Here is a 20,965-nt window from a genome sequence, read left to right on the forward strand (position 1 = left end):
ACGCATTACAGTGCAAATGCTCAAGACAAATGAAGACTAAATCTTAGAACTTAGGTTCAGTTCGGTGTGGTCATGATGTAATTGAAGGTGTGAGTTGCCGACAACTGAATCTATGTTCACAATTGATGTGAATAGTTGAAACAATGCAGCTCATTGTCGCTGAAGACGTGCTCGTCATTGAGTAGCTGCAGTTTGTGAGACACTGTCTTACAGCATCACCCTGTCTGGAGATTAAGTCGAGAAGAATAAGTTCGCCCACAGCCGTGATACGGCGTAGCCGGACCACGAGGACGAAATAAACAGGCGACTGTGTTTGATGGAGAATAGTAAAAGGTAACTTGGACCACATTATACTGACAGATCCACCGCGAAGTGTTTCCACCAAGTCGCCACACGCCATACAAACACACGCGAAAGGAGAACACCACGAAGTGTTTTGCATATATTGCTTCGCACTTCAGGATGCTTCCTAAAAATCTGTTGTGTCCCCACAGCCTCTAGCTCTAGATGTACTAAAAAAAGACTCGCACACTCAGTATGTTACTTACTATGACATAATATCTCCTACCGTGAGATATTCTCTGTCTGTTCTCTGTATTAATGGTCCTCCAGGAGACTGCTGGCTACCCTCACATACACACTGAGGCTGAAATGTAGATGCATGGAAAGCTTGGGGGCCACTTGGAACACCTGTTCCAGATATCATTCCAGTCATGCATGAGTGAAACTTGGAAGACCTCCTGTGTATACTACCGAAACTTTTGTCAAAGCACACTTCAGCACTTCAATTAAACATGTCAGCAATCTCGCTGAAGTTACTTTCAACACTTTTTTTAGATATCATGAGAGCTTTCCTTATGTGATCAATCAGAACACCAGCTCCAGATAACATGTCCTTGAGCTGACAATATAAACACTCAGACAGTAAAATCGAAAGGATGAATTTTAAAGCGTTAAAAATATCAGGACCTCCATATACCAAGAAAGCCACATATGGCAACAACTCTCTTTTTTTTGGGGGGGGGGGAGGGTGTTTACATGGGTGCATTTGGAATGCTACATATGGATACCATGACAGCCTTCCTTTGCAGCAACTTGGAATATCTTTCCTAGATACAGTGGAACACTTCTTCCAGATACTTTGGAAACTGTCTTTAGAGGTATACTACAAACACCTTCTTGCCATGGCAATTTACTGCGTGTGGTGCTGCAGAGTAAGAGTAAAATGAGCTCTTGTATGAATATTGCCCGTTTCCTGACACAGTCATTGATGTTACTCGGTAATTACAGTCTGTGGTATCAGCCTACCATATTCTCGTCCTAGTCTTCCAATGTTCCCCCATGGAAGTGAAATTGCCCAGATGGTGCCCAGTAGCTAAGTTCCGATGTGTGATCTGGGCCAGGAGTGCGTCCAAGCACTGGGAATCCGGTTAGCTGAAGATCCCCCTGTGGGGGCCCTCAGCACAGATCGAGTCCCGCGGCGTGGGGCCGCTCCAGAGGGTGCTGCAGGAGCTGGGCGGCTGGCCCGCCGTGGAGGGCGACTCCTGGGACGAGGCGGGCTTCGACTGGCGGCAGAGCGTCTACCGCTTCCGCAGGGCCGGATTCAGCACTGACTACTTCATCAAGTTCTCGGTGGAGACCGACCACCGCAACTCAACGCAGCGCTGCATTTACGTGAGTACTGAAGTCCTGAGAATCAGTGTCTAGAGATGGGTACATAGAATTGTGTTGCCTGACAACCTGCCTAGCAGGTCATCTGTCGGTGTCTAGAGATGGTTACACAGAAATAGAATGCCTGACAACCTGTCTAGTAGATTATAAACTGTCTTTCTTGTAGGAGACGAAACCAACTATAAGATTCACGATTCTAATCATGTGAGTTATATGGGCAAGGCTTATGCACTGAATCGAAGCTACTGCCAATACCTTTTAGGTCAGGAAGGACGCTTTGATCATCCTGATATATGTAAATCAAGAAACGAAAGTGCATCATCCACATTGGTTTTTTGAATAGGACTTTTTTCCTCCTTTTCGTCAGGAATACGTCCCTACAGTTTGTTGGATTTATCGTGAACATTAATAAAACCAACTATATATATATATATATATATATATATATATATATATATACTCCTGGAAATGGAAAAAAGAACACATTGACACCGGTGTGTCAGACCCACCATACTTGCTCCGGACACTGCCAGAGGGCTGTACAAGCAATGATCACACGCACGGCACAGCGGACACACCAGGCACCGCGGTGTTGGCCGTCGAATGGCGCTAGCTGCGCAGCATTTGTGCACCGCCGCCGTCAGTGTCAGCCAGTTCGCCGTGGCATACGGAGCTCCATCGCAGTCTTTAACACTGGTAGCATGCCGCGACAGCGTGGACGTGAACCGTATGTGCAGTTGACGGACTTTGAGCGAGGGCGTATAGTGGGCATGCGGGAGGCCGGGTGGACGTACCGCCGAATTGCTCAACACGTGGGGCGTGAGGTCTCCACAGTACATCGATGTTGTCGCCAGTGGTCGGCGGAAGGTGCACGTGCCCGTCGACCTGGGACCGGACCGCAGCGACGCACGGATGCACGCCAAGACCGTAGGATCCTACGCAGTGCCGTAGGGGACCGCACCGCCACTTCCCAGCAAATTAGGGACACTGTTGCTCCTGGGGTATCGGCGAGGACCATTCGCAACCGTCTCCATGAAGCTGGGCTACGGTCCCGCACACCGTTAGGCCGTCTTCCGCTCACGCCCCAACATCGTGCAGCCCGCCTCCAGTGGTGTCGCGACAGGCGTGAATGGAGGGACGAATGGAGACGTGTCGTCTTCAGCGATGAGAGTCGCTTCTGCCTTGGTGCCAATGATGGTCGTATGCGTGTTTGGCGCCGTGCAGGTGAGCGCCACAATCAGGACTGCATACGACCGAGGCACACAGGGCCAACACCCGGCATCATGGTGTGGGGAGCGATCTCCTACACTGGCCGTACACCACTGGTGATCGTCGAGGGGACACTGAATAGTGCACGGTACATCCAAACCGTCATCGAACCCATCGTTCTACCAGTCCTAGACCGGCAAGAGAACTTGCTGTTCCAACAGGACAATGCACGTCCGCATGTATCCCGTGCCACCCAACGTGCTCTAGAAGGTGTAAGTCAACTACCCTGGCCAGCAAGATCACCGGATCTGTCCCCCATTGACCATGTTTGGGACTGGATGAAGCGTCGTCTCACGCGGTCTGCACGTCCTGCACGAACGCTGGTCCAACTGAGGCGCCAGGTGGAAATGGCATGGCAAGCCGTTTCAGAGGACTACATCCAGCATCTCTACGATCGTCTCCATGGGAGAATAGCAGCCTGCATTGCTGCGAAAGGTGGATATACACTGTACTAGTGCCGACATTGTGCATGCTCTGTTGCCTGTGTCTATGTGCCTGTGGTTCTGTCAGTGTGATCATGTGATGTATCTGACCCCAGGAATGTGTCAATAAAGTTTCCCCTTCCTGGGACAATGAATTCACGGTGTTCTTATTTCAATTTCCAGGAGTATATATATATATATATATATATATATATATATATATATATATATATGTGTGTGTGTGTGTGTGTGTGTGTGTGTGTGTTGTGGTGTTACATACTTTCTTAACTTAAACTGAGTGTAATGGCTGCTTCAGTTTTTCAGATACATTCAATATAAATGTACAGTACATGAATTGTCTTGCAATTTGCGTAATAGTGGTGAATGTATGCCTACAGTTAGTTGCTGTAGTTGAAGGAAATACTACTGGACTGTGATTGTGAAATAAATTATAAACTCTTCAGCTTAATTAGAAAAAAATCCAACATAAACACTCAGACAGTAAAACTGAAAGGATGAATTTTCAAGCATTAAAAATTTCAAGCTGCCCATGCTGCTACACATCGCAAATCTGATAATTCAACACAACTATAAGGGAAAAAGGTTTCTTTGAGTAAAAAATTACTTTTAATGGTGCACACATAATAATTTTTCTGTAAATAATACAGAATCAGTAGTTATAAGGAACAAAGCAAAAAACCTTAATTAAGAGAAAAGTCAAATTCAGTACTGAGGTAAATTAAATAAGGAACTGAAACCAAATCGAAATAGTTCAGGACATTCCATCAGTGTCATTCTTCCTCTCTGTATTTCTTTTTCTTTGCATTACTCCCCCTCCCCCTTATTCTCTCTCTCTCTCTCTCTCTCTCTCACGTGTGTGTATTTGTGTGTGTGTGTGTGTTTCATTGCAGCCCATCCTTGTGTTTCTCACCTACTTCAGTGTCTCTTTACATATCCCATCTTTCCTTGTCTTCCTTCCCCTAACTCTCCCTCTGACTCTATTATTCATTCATTGATTCTCGGAGCTATACTTTATCTCTTTCCTTATCTCACACTTTTCGTCTTTCTATCTAGCTCCTTCTGCCATTTTCTGGCTTCACCTTCCTCTTTTCCCTTTCTTCACTGTCTGTCAACCTCACTCTTTCCCTCTCGGTATTTGCTCTCTCTCACACAGTATGTTTTTCACTCCTCTTTCTTTCACGTCACTGTGTGTGCGCGTGTGTATGTGTGTGTGTGTGTGTGTGTGTGTGTGTGTGTGTGTGTGTGTGTGACGTCTTCTCTCAGCTTATGCCTCTCATCCTCACCTCCTCACTCTCTATCTAATTTTTCTTCTGTCTTTCCATCTCTCTGATTTCCTTTCTCTAAACATCCCTCTTCTCTTTTTGTAGCACACTCTGTGTCTGACCCAGAATTTGTACATTAACCCCCCCCCCCCCACCCCCACTTTATAGCCCTATGTATCTTTCACTCGCCCTCTCAGTCTCTTCCCCTCTCTCATTTTCCCTTTGCCTCCTTCTTTTCGTCACGGTCTGCGTTTCCTCCTCCCTCGTCATCTTGCTCACTATGTCTAATTCATCCTTTTCCTCTCTGTCTTTTTTCTATTGCTCTTCCTATGCTACTTTCTTTACTCAAATCTGCGTCTTTAGATTTCTCCCTCCCTCTCACTATCTTGTACTTTCTTATTCTCAGTTTCTCTCTTTCTTTTTATTTTTTCTCTGTCTCTCTTTCACTCACCATCTCTTTTTCTCTCTCACTGTCTGCTACTCTCCTGCTTGTTTTCACAGTCTCTCACCTTCCCTCTCTCTCACTCTCTCCCTCTCGTCCCCCTTCTTTGTTTCTTGCTCTGACTCAGCCTGTCTCGTCTCTCTCAGTTTAATACTGCTCTTTACTTTCTCTCACATGGCCTCTCTGTCCCTTGCTTGATCACCCTCTCTGTCCCTCTCACATTTTGTACCTTTCTCACTGTACACTTGCTTTATAGTTTTCTGTCAGCGTCTGTCACTCTTTCTCTCTCTGGATCTTTCGTTCACTCCTTCTCGATCTCTGTCACCTTCTCTCTCCCACTATTCCCCTTCTTTCTGTATCTGTGACAGGAGCTAATACTTCCCTCACTCTTCTGCAGCTGGACCGGGCATCGCCAGGACTAAGTCACGAGTTCCTTCTGAGGCCTCCCCCAAACAAGCAGGTGGATGCGTATTACAAGTACCAGGTGGACCTAGCAGTTCTGCTGGGTGGTGACAGAGTGCGCGCACAGCGTGAGCTCAGGCAGTCCCTCGAGTTCGAGAGACATCTGGCCATAGTGAGTATATGGTACGGTGAGTGAGGAGAGTACAGTTTCCATCACTGTCGTGCCAACTCTCGCTTAATCCTCGATATAACATTGGTTCTAAGAGTTGTCATAAACTTCAAAGTTGGAATATAATATGTTTGAAAAATATAGTAACATCGTAAGTTGGGTCCTTACATGTGAACCTCCAGCCATGTCATTCTTTGTTGTAGAAACGTAGATACTGAATTTGAGCGCCGTATAGAAACCGAAGCACTAAAGGAACTGGTATAGGCATGTGTATTCAAATACAAAGTAAACAGGCAGAATACGTCGCTGCAGTTGGCAACGCCTATATAAGACAACAAGTATCTGATGCAGTTGTTAGATCGGCTAATGCTGCTACAATGGCATGTTAAGGGGCTCCGGAACGCCCTATACTTGCAATGTTAAAATAACGCTTATAAATTACATCTTTGCTCACAAAGTATTTGAGGTAGGAAGTGGAACTTTTTACAGATTATTTTTTGGAATATGGGCTACAACTTAACACAGGGATTTTACAAAATTTTAGTTCAGTTATTAAAGATGATTTTTTTCAATTGTAATGAAAATTCACAACATTTTTTTGCAATTTTTTATTTATATATTCAAAAATATACAGTTTTTTGGAAAAAGGCTGTGTTAAATTATGCAGAAGGTACTGTGTAACATTTACTGAAAGTTTGAAACAAATATGTTTGGAAAATTCTTAGAAAACATGTAATTAGTATGAGAAAATAAAAGTATTGGGAATCGAGCGACAAAGATTGGATTAACTTTTTAGTGCATTCCAGGTCCATAGGATGGATTATCTTCATCCTCTGCAAACTACTCCTCCAGCTTCCTCTTGTTCCTCCTCCTGTTTACTCTTGCTTGTATTTCTAGACTCTTTACAGCCCTGTCTGCAGCCCGAAGGCGTTCCTTGTCTAAAGCAAGCATCGCTCGTACCATGTTAGAACCTATCTTCATTCCCATATTTCTAAATACCTTGCACCTTACAATGTTACCATCATTGAAAGTCGCAACAGCATCATACACACCAAAGTGAAGTGTTTCTATTCCAACAAATACAGTCTTGGGGATTCTCGACCATATAACACTATTTACACTTTCATTGGGGTTTTGAGTTTTTCCGCGAATACACTTTTTCAACGGTTCAGGTGCTGCTAAGTCTCTGAAAATAGGTTTTATCACCTCCATTATTGCATGAGGCAGACTATGCTTATGAGTGTACACTTCACCAGTTAGTAGTCCTTTGTTATATTTACACCAACTGTCTTCTTCTTTGGGACACAAGCTATGTTGAGGATTTTCATTGGTTGAAGAAGTATGAAAAAAAGAGCCCAAACAGCCTTCTTCATTTCGTCGACACTTTGTGTATTTTGCCTAGTAGCCATTCCATAGTAGTTTTGTATCTTGTCAATTACACTGTCGGTTAACCTTCCCTTCCCATCCAACCCTTTACCATCACTGAGTTTTTGTTTTTTGTACGAAGCTTTCAGTCGCCGAAGTCTTGTTCCCATTCGCTTCTGTACGTGTCCAATACACTCAAATATCTGCACTACAACATCATCACCATAGGGCTTCAGTCCTTGAACATGTTTGAAACTTTTAGAATCACCGTCACCAAGGTAATTAACATATCGCACTTTATCACACGCCTCAGAACGCTGGAATATACTAGCAACACCAGCCACTTCCATTCCTCCACTACTGCCACTATAGTTAGCTTTGCAATTATTTTCATGTGTACCTTTATATTTTTGTGGACATCTACAATACTTTGATATTACTGCTACATCTAAAACTTTCCCTGTATACATACTGGTGGCAGATACTACACCATGAAGAGATGTGTGTCCCCGTTTATGCCAGGTACCATCGAACGCTGCAATCAAATCTCTGTTACCATTATTTTCCATTACTGCCTCTTCCACAGCGTTCTTCATAGATTCTATACAGACATCTTCTACTTTAGACCCTATTAATTTATTATAGGTCGTAAACTTGGTTGGGGGATTTGGAAGATTCATGACGCCACAGAAAATTGCACCTGCAGTAGCACCCTTACCAATTGAACGCAAGGAATAAACAAATCTAATGTTGTGTTCGTAGATTTTGCTACCATTTTCTTCAGTTGCAGTTACTGCAACACTGTTCCAAAAGGTGGTCATGTATGAAAACTTATCACATTTCAGTTGTATTTCACTAGTAAGTCCTACGTGCTTTATTATGGAGAGTTTCAGACCAACTTCACTACAATGAATACATCTTACACAGTTTGAAAAAATTCCTTTGAGAACCGACATATCAAATATTTCATTCACATCCGATTCGCCCATAAAACATTCATAGTTTTCACTCATTGAACCAAGCTTCTTCTGTGAAGTATTTTCTTTCCCACTTTGACTGCTATGGGCAGGTGTACTTGAGAGGTTAGGTTCACTCACTTGGTTATCGTCTTTATTGTTTACAGTAATAACACATACCTTTGGCTTTCCAACATTTCTCCTTTTCTTAAAAGCCTTCAGAGGATTTCTAATAACTTTACTTTTACTCATTATTATACTTCAACAAAACAGAGACTCAAGAAACTGAATTAATTACGAATATTTTCGAGATAACGACAGAGTAAATAAACATGAAACAATCGACAATCACACCAGCGATATATATTGAACCATCACAGGTTAGCCACAACACATACTTTATCTCACATCACTAAAATGTACCTGATGAACACGGACGTTAATAATAACACCATTTGACAGCAGTTTAACAGCGCCACAGTGGGTCACGCCCATGTTGAACATATTTCAAAAAAAAAAATTAAAAATAATTGTAGTCTTCGGAATTGAATAAATTATATATCTATTAAAAGGTAATAGTCTGCAGATTCAGAAAACGCAAAAAAGTAAAATTTGAACTTTTCATGATTTTGAGCCATTCCGGAACCCCTTAACAAGATTTAATTGAGTTTGAACGTGGTCTTATAGTCGGTGTGTGACCAATGGGTCCCAACATCTCTGAGGTAGCAATGAACTGGGTATTTTCCCGTACGACCATTTCACGAGTGTACTATGAATATCAGGAACCCGGCAAAACATCAAATCTCCGACATTTCTGAGGCCAGAAAAAGATTCTGCAAGAACGGGACCAATGACGACTGAAGACAGAAGTGCAATCTTAGCGCAAAATACTACAGATTTCAATGCTGGGCCATCAACAAGTGTCTCCGTGCGCACCATTCGACGAAACATCATCGATATGCGCTTTGGGAGCCGAAGGCCCACTCATGTACCCTTGATGACGCCACAACTCAAAGCTTTACGCCTCGCCTGGCCCGTGAACACCGATAATGGACTGTTGAAGACTGGAAAAATGTTGCCTGGGTGGACGAGTCTCGTTTCAAATTGTATTGAGCGGATGGACGTGTACGGGTATGGCGACAACCTCATGAATCTGTGGACCCTGCATGTCAGCATGGTGTAGGGCGTGTGTAGTTGGAGTGATATAGGACTCCAGTTACGACTCTGACAGGTGACACGTACGATAGCATCCTGTCTGATCACCTGCATCCATTCATGTCCATTGTGCATTCCAATGGACGTGGGCAATTCCAGCAGGACAATGCGGCACTCCACACGTCCAGAATTGCTACAGAATGGCTCCATGAACACTTTTATGAGTTTAAACACTTTCGCTGGCCACCAAACTCCACAGACATGAAAATTATTGAGTGTATCTGGGATGCTTTGTAACGTGCTGTTCAGAAGAGGTCTCCCTGTCTCACTCCCTTCTCAATCACTGCTTCACTTTCATGCCCTCGACGTACCTGCTGTGTGGTTTCTGTAAAAGTTCTAAACAGCCCATCGCTCCCTGGATTGTACCTCTGCTGCCTACAGAATTTCAAAGATAGTGTTCAAGTCAACATTGTCAAAAGTTTTCTCTACGTCTACAAATGATATAAACGTACATTTTCCTTTCAGTAACCTATCTTCTAAGGTAGGTCGAAGGGTAAGTATTGCCTCGCGTGTTCCTACATTTCTTTAGTATCTCAACTGATCTCAATGCGGTCTTTTTTGTTTCTACCAGTTTTGGCATCCTTCTATAAAGAAGTCGTGTTAGTATTTTGCAACCATGACGTATTAAACTAATAGTTCTATACTATTCACACCTATTAGCAAGAGCTTTGTTGGAATTGGAATAATACATTCTTTTTTAGAAGTGTGAGAGTATTGCGCCTGTCTCAATGAAACTTGCACACTACATAGCTGGGTTTCCTAAGGCTGTCAGTAGGTCTGACGGAATGTCGTCTACTGCTGGAGCCTTGTTTCGACTTACGACTTTCAGTGCTCCGTCAAATTCTTTTCGCAATATCATAACTTCCATCTCACCTTTATTTACGTCCTCTTACATTTCCACAAAATTGCCTGCAAGTTCATCCCGCATGTGTATACCCTCTATATACTCGTTCCACCTTTCAGCTTTCCCTTCTTTGCTTAGGACTGGTTTTCCATCTGAGATCTCGTTATTCATACCACTGCTTCTCTTTTCTTCAAAGGCCTCTTTAATTTTCTTGTAGACAGTATCTCTCTTTCCCCTAATGATATGTGCTTATAAATCCTTAGTTTTCTCCTCTAGCCGTTCCTGCTTAGCCATTTTGCACTTTCTTTCAATCTTATCTTTTAGACGTTTGTATTTCCTTTCGCCACCTTCATTTGCTGCATTTTTGTATTTTCTCCTTTCATTAATTAATTACTATTTCGCCCCTCAAAACTACCTATTCGCCTTCCATTGTATTCCTTTCCCCTCTTCCACTCAATCGTTCCCTAAAGCTCCCTCTAAAACTCCGAACAACCTTTGGTTCTTTAAACTTATCCAGGTCCCATATCGTTAATTTTCTATCTTTTTTCAATTTCTTTAGTTTTAATTTAGAGTTCATGACCAATAGGCCCATATTGTGGTCACAGTCCACATCTGCCCCCGGAAATATCTTACAATTTAAAATCCAGTTGTGAAATATCTGTCTTAGCATCACAATTGAGTCTGAAACCTTCCAGTGTCTCAGGTCTCTTCCACACATACAGCTTTCTTCCATAAATCTTAAACCAAGTGTTAGCGATGATTAAATTATGTTCTGTGCAAAATTCTAGAAGGTGGTTTCCTCTTTCCATCATCCTGTTATTTTTCCTTCTCTTCCTTTCGCTTCTATCGAATTTCAACCCTTCATCACAGTTAAATTTTCATCTCCCTTAACTATTTGAATAATTTATTTTGTCTGATGGTACATTTCTTCAATCTCTTCATCACTTACGGAGCTAGTTGGAATATAAGCTAGCACTATCATGGCAGTTGTGAGCTTTGTGTCTTTTTTGGCTACAATAATGCGTTCACTATGCAGTTCATAGTAGCTTACCAGCATTCTTATTTTTCATTCATTATTAAGGGCATTGCTGCACCACCCCTATTTGATTTTGTATTTATAGCTCTGTATTCGGCTGACCAGACGTCCTGTTCCTCTTGCCACCAAACTTCACTAATGCCCACTAAATCTACCTACAACTGACCCATTTCCCTGGCTAAATTTTATAATCTACGTACAAAATTAAACGATCCAATATTCCACACTCCGATCTGTACAATGCCAGTTTTGGTTCTCTTTGTGACAACGTCCTCCTGTGTAGTCCTGGTGTTCCGAATGAGGAGACTAATTTACCTCCAAAATATTGTACTAAAGGTAATGCCGTCATCATCTAACCATACAGGAGAGCTGAATGTGCTCGGGAAATATTATGTTTGTAGTGTTCTCTTGCTTCAGCCGTTTGCAGTACCAGCATAGCAAGGCCATTTTGGTTCATGTTATAAGGCCAGGGTAGTCACTCATGCTGGCTGTTGCCCCTGCAATCACTGAAAAAGCTGCTGCCTCTCTTCAGGAACCACATGTTTGCCAGACCTCTCAACAGTTACCCCTTCAATGTGGTTGCACCTACAGTACATCTATCTTTATCGCTGATGCACGCAAACCAACCAACAAGGGCAAAATCTATCGTTCATGGGGAGGTCGGGGTCACCAACGTCTTACACTATTTTTAATGCGAGCACTACCTTCCTTGTCTCCCACTGTTACGGTTCCCTCTAGGTTCTTATACATACTGCATACTACTCATCGTTCTCCATAGTTTTCTTCCCTTTTTCTCAGAATTTCGAACATCTTGCACCATTTTGCATTGCTGAAGGCCTTTTTCAGGTCAACATATTCTACGAACGTGTCTTGATTTTTTTTTTTCGTTCTTGCTTCCATTATCAAACACGACGTCAAAACTGCCTCTCTCGTGCCTTTACCTCTCATAAAGCCCAACTGATAATCATCTAACAGATCTTAAATTTTCTTTTCCATTCTTCTCTATACTATTCTCGTCAGCAACTTGGAAACATGATGTGTTACGGGGACTGTGCGGTAATTCTCGCACTTGGCGGGTGTTAATATCTTCTTAATTGTGTGGCAGATGTTTTTCCGAAAGTCTGGTGGTATTTCGCCAGTCTCATATATTGTACACGCCAACGTGAATAGTCGTTATGTTCCTACTTCCCTTAATTTTTCTATTTCTGATAGTAATAGCAAATGACTTGTTCAGGATTCACAAGTGGGGGAGATATATATGGAATTACCTGGAGACACGGAAAGATAACAGCTGGGTTACGTCATGATGAGAGAGAAACTCCTAAACTAGATATAGCAGTGCATGGCGTACCCAGGAGGAGACGCAGATTCAGTTCAAAATTTAATAACGAGGAAGAGTAGACTGAAGTGGACAAACGACGATGTATGTTTTAAGTTTTTTGATGCTGCAGATACTGTGATAATGAATATTACAGTAACTAGTTCAACTAAAGAGAAATGGACATCCGTCAGAAATTGGACAGACACTTATTGGCACAAGGAAGGAAACTAGGAATAAACAACAAGTTTACTGTTACCAATTTTTTTATTTCCACAATGCGTTTCCATGGTTGGAACCTCAGTGGTAAGGCGTGTATTAATATGGCATGAGTGTGTTGTGTTAAGACTGTGGGGTAATCAGTGGCGGCATCTCCATTGGTCACAGGCTCCTTTCTCTGTCGTAATACGTCACATACACACCGTCGCATCTAGTTACTAGACGACATCTTTGCGTACAAAGTGTGGTAGTGTGTATTTAATGTGCATATAGACGTGAGAGCAATATTGATGCATTTTAAGCAGCAAGATAGTTATGCAGTAGTGCTAATATGGAACCAACTATTACAAATTTAGAAATGCGCTGAGCCTGTCGAACTTACGTCGAAAACGGGTGCTGCTTAACCTAATAATTTCTGTCAGTACCGCCAACACGCAAGCTCTATGCAGAGAGTTTAAATGTTGGAATATTTACTTCGAAGCTACACTGTGCTGGCAAAGGGTGAGAACTCTTACATAAAATACAAATTAATTATGCTCGAATTTTCGTAGAGCTCTTGCATATTACGATAAGCACGCAAGGTGTGTGCACTTTAATAAGTAATACAGACGATTACGTGCTGCAGTGTTTAATTTGAAGCTTCATTTTGCTTGAGAAACGTGAGGAATTTCAGATATAACACCATAAATAATAGACAATTTCTATTAAAAAATTTTATATTCGGGTTATCGACCCTGTCTTCGTCTCTGAAGATGTCACATCTCTCAGTGACTGTATCTGCTTATCTCATGAGTTGTGTGTATATATATATATATATATATGTCGGTCTGCAGTTCAAGTGATATGTCATAATAAAACACCTTCTTCCCTTCTCAAATCGACGGGATGTAAGGTCTTCCTTCCAAAAACCAGACACCTTCTTCCTAACATTCTTTCCGTTCGTCTTTACAGTATGTTGCGTGAGTCACATCCTTTATTGCAAGAAGGTGTTATTTAATTTTTGATTAAAGGAAACCTTTTAGAGAACTTAGCACCATATTTCTGATTTCTAAATATTGCAATCTTTGTCAGAAGTTGTTTTGTATATAACCTCTAGTAGACCTGATTTACTTGTAATAAAAGTGATAATAGTGATTGATTACATTATGCTTAAGATGTGCTGTATTTATTCATCTTTAACCGGTGCTTGAGAACAATTTAGAAGTGAAACTATTTAATCTAAGGGTGTACTGAGGCTTACGTCAAAAATAGGCGAGCTAATTACATTCAGACTGTCTGTTTCTTCGTATGCTTGAGCGCTTAGCGATGTATTTTAGCTAACACGTATTTTTTTGCAGTTATAAGCCTGGTTAGGTTAGTTTTACAATACCGACCTCATTTTGGCCGTCTCTAAAAAGTCAACTGTTTTTTGTAATTATTCTAGAACAGAAATAACATTATAGACAATCATGTTTTAGGCACTCATTTGATAGCTATGTGTGTATGTGGAAAATAACGGTATGATACTTGATGTGAACATGGGAACGATTTCAATTGTAGACGTACTTTTGCAGACAGTTTGGACTTGGAAAGAGTATTTTGATACTCGACAACTGTCATAGTTGCAGAAAATGCTCAGCTCTTATTTGAAATTGTTTAGGCATGGAAATTGCGTTGGAGTGCTTACTTAACAGTTCACAATCATAGATAGTTCCTAATATCCTGACTGTGTGTGATGAAATTAAAATTACAACATTCGACACAAACATTGAAATTTTTTGCACTGCATACGTATTTTTGCAGACATTTAGGAATCTTGTGGCATTTGACAAGCACCATAGATGAGGATAATAATGAATTTGATGCCCTTTTGTGTCATATACCACATGTGTAGCATAGATCGAACCTTGAAATTTTTACCAGTTCCGACATCTCATGGCACAAAGATCAAACAATTAACGTTTTTACTAATGGTGTCACCTGTTGGTGACAGTAAGCAACTGTGACATGAAACAGCAGTTGCTTTTATTTTGCGTTTTGAGGGTTTTCAGTTGTCATTTAAAGAAAACTCATTTTCGATAACTATGCATTACTAATTGGTTAATTACATTTTGTAATTTTTGATTCTTAATTATTTTTAGAGTGTATGTTAAATACTCTTTCCAGTATTCCAAAATGTGTGATATATAGCTTGGAATGAAATTTAGTGATGTTACTCGTGAACCAATCCCTAAACTGTTTTTTTAAGTCAGCAATGCAAATGTAGTTTCTCATGTTACACAGTTCAGATACTTTGACATATTTTTTGATAAGTATTTGGAAAACTTTTGGCCATATAGAGACAGATTATAATTGGCTCTTTCATTTTAATAATGACTAAAATACTAGACTCTGATAGGAGGAGAGGAGAGGTAGGTCTGTGATCTGTTTTTTGATGAATAATTGATGTCATTTGGATGCTTTTGAGCACAGGTGATATGAGGCTAAGTTGTAATTGACTCGTATAGGAGAAGAAAAGAGAGAGAGTTATGTTGTTTCTTGTAAATAATTCAAATAATTGGGAAGCTTTTGAGCATAACCCAGAGGTGGACGACTGGCTCTTTAATTTTAATGGTATCAATGCTAGGCTATGATAAATGGTGAAGGGAGGGAGGTAGTTACATTATTCAGCGTGTGTGTGCACTATTTTCTATAAATAATATACATCTTTGAATGTGGAACGATTTTTAGGTGCCATTTTAATATATTGTGTTTGAAATACAGAGTTTGTGTGAGTACATAACTATCTTTGACCTTCAAGTTGAGGTTATGTAATTTTTTCTGCCTATCTGGCACATCATTTTAATGCTATGGTCTAATTGATAGGATACAAGGCTGAGGACTAAGGGAAGGAGTTTTAGTTATTCCTCAGCACAGTTGGATAAATTCCACGACCTTGTATTTTTTCAGTGGTTATTCGTTATAATTCTGTGCTATGAATGGCTGCTGATAAGGAACAGAGGGGGAGGAGGAGAGGGTTTTTGATTTCTGTTAACACCATTGGCTTAGTTACATGAACTTCAATTATTGATTGGTGCTTTAATTTCTCATACTGGTCAATGACTGGTTGAAGACAATAATTACTGCACTGTGATTGGTTGGAGATGGGGGAGGGGAGAGGGTGTTTAATTTCCCACTTACACAGTTATCCTATTTCCTCCATCTTGGAATCTTGATTGATTGTTTATTTTCAGTACTGCCCTATGATTGGTTGCTGCTAAAAGGGGGAGAAAGGGAGAGAACTGGCTTCCCACTGATCGGGATGATGATATCACTGATGACATCAGTAAGTCATTGACTTTGGTCACATGTTGTTAACGAAATATGGCAGACTGTCCCAATGTAACATGCCAAAATGTCACAATGTAAAGAAAGTGTTGTGGAATTAGCATAGCATTACTACTCATAGTATTTTAGGTTCACAGCCGTAATGAAGGTTAGCCTGTTCACAGAGTGTGACGATGCTAACGATATAGGAAGGTGACTCAACTTCTAAGAACGAGATGAGCCCAGTTAACATAGGAACACAATATAGCAACCATGGACTACTGTGGTTTGTAACTAACATCCACTCCAAAGAAAATGGGCTGTATACAGTCACCCAGTAGTATTTTACATAATTTAAGTTTAGTTATGTAAAAATTGGTAATGTTGACTTGTACTGTTGTAAATAGTCACAGTCCTACAGATAAGTCAAATCCGCATTCTTGTCGGCATCTTCTAGGAATTGAGAGTTGCGTGCTGGCCACAATTTGTTCCCTAACTGTTCTGAAGTGCTTATGCACAATATTTTTCATAGGAAAGTTCGCAAGGACATGGAATTTGTAAACCTAGCAATAACACTGGAAAATGTTTCAGTAATTATTGTTCCATACCATTTTAGCGAATGTAAATATGTTTATTAAACATCTCAAGTTATAGAAATCGACCTATGAACCATCCCGACTCTTCTTTTAGTAGTCCTCCAAATCACCTTTCAGTTTACTCGCGCATTTGCTAAGATGGTGGTGGAACACTTGCTCTATGCAAAGTAACACCATCATCTCTGAGGCAAAGACCCCTCAAATTAATGTAGCAACAAAGATTAACAGCCTTAATAACTCGTGGTTTGGCCGCCAGGCTAGCCGAAGTCTGTGCACAGCTGGTGTGTATGGCCCTCTTTTGCCGCTTAAGCCGGTCAGCACTCTGCTGAAGCCTTGCCTATCTCCATGCCCCAGTCGACCCACTATGGTGACCTCCCATCTTCCTATGACCAAATCGACTTCTGCAGCGTCTGTTTCAGAACTATGCTCCGAACATCAGACTTTCTGATTAGTAGTCCATCACACTGCACTTTCACTTAAACACACTAACTCCTTGCCAGCCTCCTTGAGTATGCTACCAGATCTTAAAATCGACATGATCCGATGTTTTGGCTCTCCTACTATCCGCCAGGAAAGACGCTGTTGTTACCGAGTCACACTGAAAACTGACGCCAAGGTTAGTAACTATTGCCCTATGTAGGCATCATACCATATACGACGCCCCTGCGTCTGGGCCTGTGACGCCGTCCCTGGTAGAAGACTGGTGCCAACGATGTACTGCAGTCGGAGACTATCCTCGGACCACCAAGGAGCATGTGGTTAAATTTAACGAGACCCTGATAGTCGCTGATATGTCTGATTTCTAGAACAGTCTTTATAGGAGAGAAATTGCTCCTTGTTTGGCAGGCAACTTGTTTAATAGAGACAAGGGTTTTCCTCTTAGAAGGGCGTTCTTTCTGGCATCGAGGGTAGCACCTTGCCTAGCGCCTACGTAAGTAACAGACGGAACTGAACAGGTAGATACAAAGAGTCATGGTTATGGCCAGACAGATGCAGTCTGATCCAGTGGCTGTCTGCAAGTAGTTACTACTGTGGCCAAAAGCTGCCAGCATCTTATTGACTGTAGAGGGATCAAGAAAAATGTACACACTCTTTGGCAGTCATTATTAACGGAACAAAGTGACATACCGTTAAAATTCTTCCACAGGGGGAAAGTCGTTTTGCGTGTCCAAAGTGACTCCAGCAGCAGCCAAACATCGCCGATGCCGTTGAACTGTTGGCCGAACTACGGCTGTCAGTGCCCACAAAGGGTACCTCGGTGGTTTCTCGTAGCTCGTTCAGTGTAGCTGACTTGGTGTTGATAAACTTTATTTTTCAAGGTCCTCCATAAGTGGAAGTCACGAGGTGTGAGGTCTGGAGACCGTGGTGGGCAGTCAGCAGCTCCTATTCGACCTCTGCATCGTCCAGGAAGATTTTCATCAAAGTAGGCTCTTACATCTCTGTGGTAGTGAGACGAGCGCCATCTTGTTGTGGGTAAAATCTTTCATTTCCAAACATGTCGCGGGTTATAGGTAAAACGGATGTTTGCAGCATATGGAGATCCACCAGTTACGGTAACTTCGAAGAAGAATGGGTCAATCAGGCAATATGATGAGAGACTACACCACACAGTAACACACAGTAGATGTACATGTTTGTCCAAGTGAACATGAGGATTTTCAGGAGCCCAGCACACGCAGCTGTGGTGGTTTACAGTACCATTCAGCTCAAATTACAGCTCGTCAGGTTACATAGCCATCCCTGCAAACCGGTCATCCTCGCGGGTCATGCCTTCAAACCACTCTCACTACACCATCCTTCAATCCTGGTCGTCCCCATTCATAGCGTGCAGCGATCTTGGAAGTACACTTTCCACTTTGCAGCCTTCAGAATTGGTCGTACGCTTGATCGGCTTACGCCTCTTCCGTGTACGCCCTGCTTCACAGGTTTCTGAGGTGATCTAGTAGTGTGTTGCATCACAGCAGCGCTGGAGGCTGGACTTGTGGATGTTGTTGGTCGACGAGACCTTTCCTGAACAGTACCTTCAGCTTCAAATTTATCCCGAATACGATATACTGTTGTATGTGTTTGTGGCTGAGACCTAAACCTCCAGATTTCAGACACTGTGATCGATACCAAACGTTGTATGTCTACAGAGTATCAACCAGAACTCCGTACTGTGTGCTGTCGTCCAGTAGAACGGGCGTAAACGTTAATTAAAAGTGACACCAGAACTACCAGAGCACAGGAAAGCATAACTGTGAGTGACTAATGTGTGTATCTTTTGTGGGGAAGTTGGTAGAGCGTTAGATCCTCGTACCAAGATTCCTGGATTCATACCCAAAAGATGACAACAAGTATTTTTTATTGCATTCTGCTTCAAAGTGTTATACGGGACTATTAATAGTTCCGCACGTGTGGTGAAATTGTTTCTTTACCCTCATGTTCCGATTATTTATGTTTCTTCTGTGAAACTACAAATGCACGAGCTGCTTCATCACCAGTGGTGTCGCTTCTGTCGCACATGTCCGACGGAACATCACATCACATCACAAATGTGCTCTACAGGTTTCCTACGTTCAGTCAATGAAGCGAAAGCAGACTGCCAAAAGAACATTGCTACAAACTCCGAAAAGTCCTTTTACATTTCAGGAAAATGGTCTCCCACACAACAATTTCAAGCTTAAACAGTAAAGAAAATTGTCATCAGTGGGGTTTGAATGCAGGACCTCACCCTCTACGCACTCTCCCACGCGAGATCTACAAAGCAATTATTCACAGAAGCGCTTTTTCTGTCCTCCGTCGTCCTGGTGTCACTTTTAATTATCGTTCATGCATGTTGTGCTGGAGGACAGCACGTACTATGAAGTACATCCACATCGAAGTACTGGTTGATACTCCATCGACATACAACGTTTGGTACCGATGTGGCTGTCACCTGGAGGTTTGGGTGTGACTTTTACGTCATCGCCGTTGTACGTTGTAGCCGCACTCCGTCGATCTGCTGTCGTCGACTTCTCTGAAGTAAGGTGTTGATCTTGTTATCTGCTGTATATGCCCAACTTTTCGTTATACCACGTGTCAGATTGACAGCCACAAACATCTTCACTGTAACGGCGACTAAATTTCAGGTTTTAATAATAAAAATTAATGTTGACATGTTGCACAGTCGATCACACTTCATTTGTTACTGCGTTACTGGATACAAGATAGTTAATAACGTCTTTGGATATCAGTTATTATTTTAACTTCCTATTTCCGCCGTTACTGCTTACCGTCACTGCTTTTCATTCTGTGTTATTTCTGTCCGATTGGAGATGAAATATAAAACAGCTTTTAAGTCACAATTTACGCTTCGTCATATTTTAGAATCGACCCTTCCGTCATCCAGAGATACAGTTTGCAGCTTGGCTATGATTATCATTGACTAGTACACACGCTACTGAGGGAATCACTTCAGTTTTTTATTAACAACACTTATATTAATTAAATGATCATGATGAATGCGTTTTGTGTGCAGGGAAAAGGAGGTTTGATCCTAGAACTGCTCTCAGCAATTACGGCAACTGAAATGTCCCTGCTTTTTATAGTTCGTCACTCAAACGAATTACAGCAAGGACTATGGTCCATTACTACACTTCGATACAGTCATTCAAACTTAGTTCGCTTTTACTTTCTCAAAGCTAAGTGCCAAATTCCGTTCTTACATTCAGTTTAACGTCCTTTCGTATAGTCAACAGATCCTATTATCGTTTATTCGGCATGTAATAGAATTTAATACTGAGCGCTACTTTTTCTCACGCACACAATTCCTCAGATACTTTTCGTTCGTGACCTTATGGCTATAGTCTGTCCCGTATAAATTAACTATAGCCAATTTTCTTGCAGTTTATCAAACGTGCCCTGATCCCTTCCGTTGCGCATCACACGGATATGCCATATATCGCACGCCGCAGCTACGTAGACTTATTCAGAGCGTAGATAAGAAGACAAAGGCCGGCCGAAGTGGCCGTGCGGTTAAAGGCGCTGCAGTCTGGAACCGCAAGACCGCTACGGTCGCAGGTTCGAATCCTGCCTCGGGCATGGATGTTTGTGCTGTCCTTAGGTTAGTTAGGTTTAACTAGTTCTAAGTTCTAGGGGACTAATAACCTCAGCAGTTGAGTCCCATAGTGCTCAGAGTCATTTGAACCATAAGAAGACAAAAGAAGGGGCGATCACTCGCTGTCAGCTGCAGCGGGACATTAAGCGGAGTCAGCGGCGACGAGCGAAAATGTGTACGGGATTCGATCCCAGGATCTCCTGCCTACTAGGCAGGTGCGGTAACCACTGCGCCGTCCGGGAGACAGCGTTACCGCTCGCACCTGCACGGACTGTCTCCGTTCGCCTCACGGCCCACCCACACTCCCCCCGAGCGCCACCTATCGGCAGTCCCTCCCTCTCCACTACAGTCCCGTTCGTTAGTCGGGGATTCCCACAGGAGGTCTGACGTATTTG

At 42.1% G+C, this 20,965-nt stretch overlaps 2 protein-coding genes across 4 annotated transcripts in view; one reads left to right on the forward strand and one right to left on the reverse strand.

Annotated features, from left to right (window-relative positions):
- Nucleotides 1-20,965, reverse strand: part of LOC126427022 (zinc finger protein 99-like) — a 458,738-nt gene that overhangs the window by 180,514 nt on the left and 257,259 nt on the right. The window lies entirely within an intron of this gene.
- Nucleotides 1-20,965, forward strand: part of LOC126427021 (neprilysin-2-like) — a 266,242-nt gene that overhangs the window by 149,467 nt on the left and 95,810 nt on the right. For all 3 annotated transcript variants that reach the window (XM_050089185.1, XM_050089183.1, XM_050089184.1), the window contains 2 exons: nt 1,463-1,674; nt 5,485-5,661. In XM_050089185.1, the coding sequence (XP_049945142.1) occupies nt 1,463-1,674; nt 5,485-5,661 (389 nt within the window). The remainder of the gene's footprint in view (nt 1-1,462; nt 1,675-5,484; nt 5,662-20,965) is intronic.

Source organism: Schistocerca serialis, chromosome 11 (assembly GCF_023864345.2).
Source record: "Schistocerca serialis cubense isolate TAMUIC-IGC-003099 chromosome 11, iqSchSeri2.2, whole genome shotgun sequence".
Taxonomy (NCBI): domain Eukaryota; kingdom Metazoa; phylum Arthropoda; class Insecta; order Orthoptera; family Acrididae; genus Schistocerca; species Schistocerca serialis.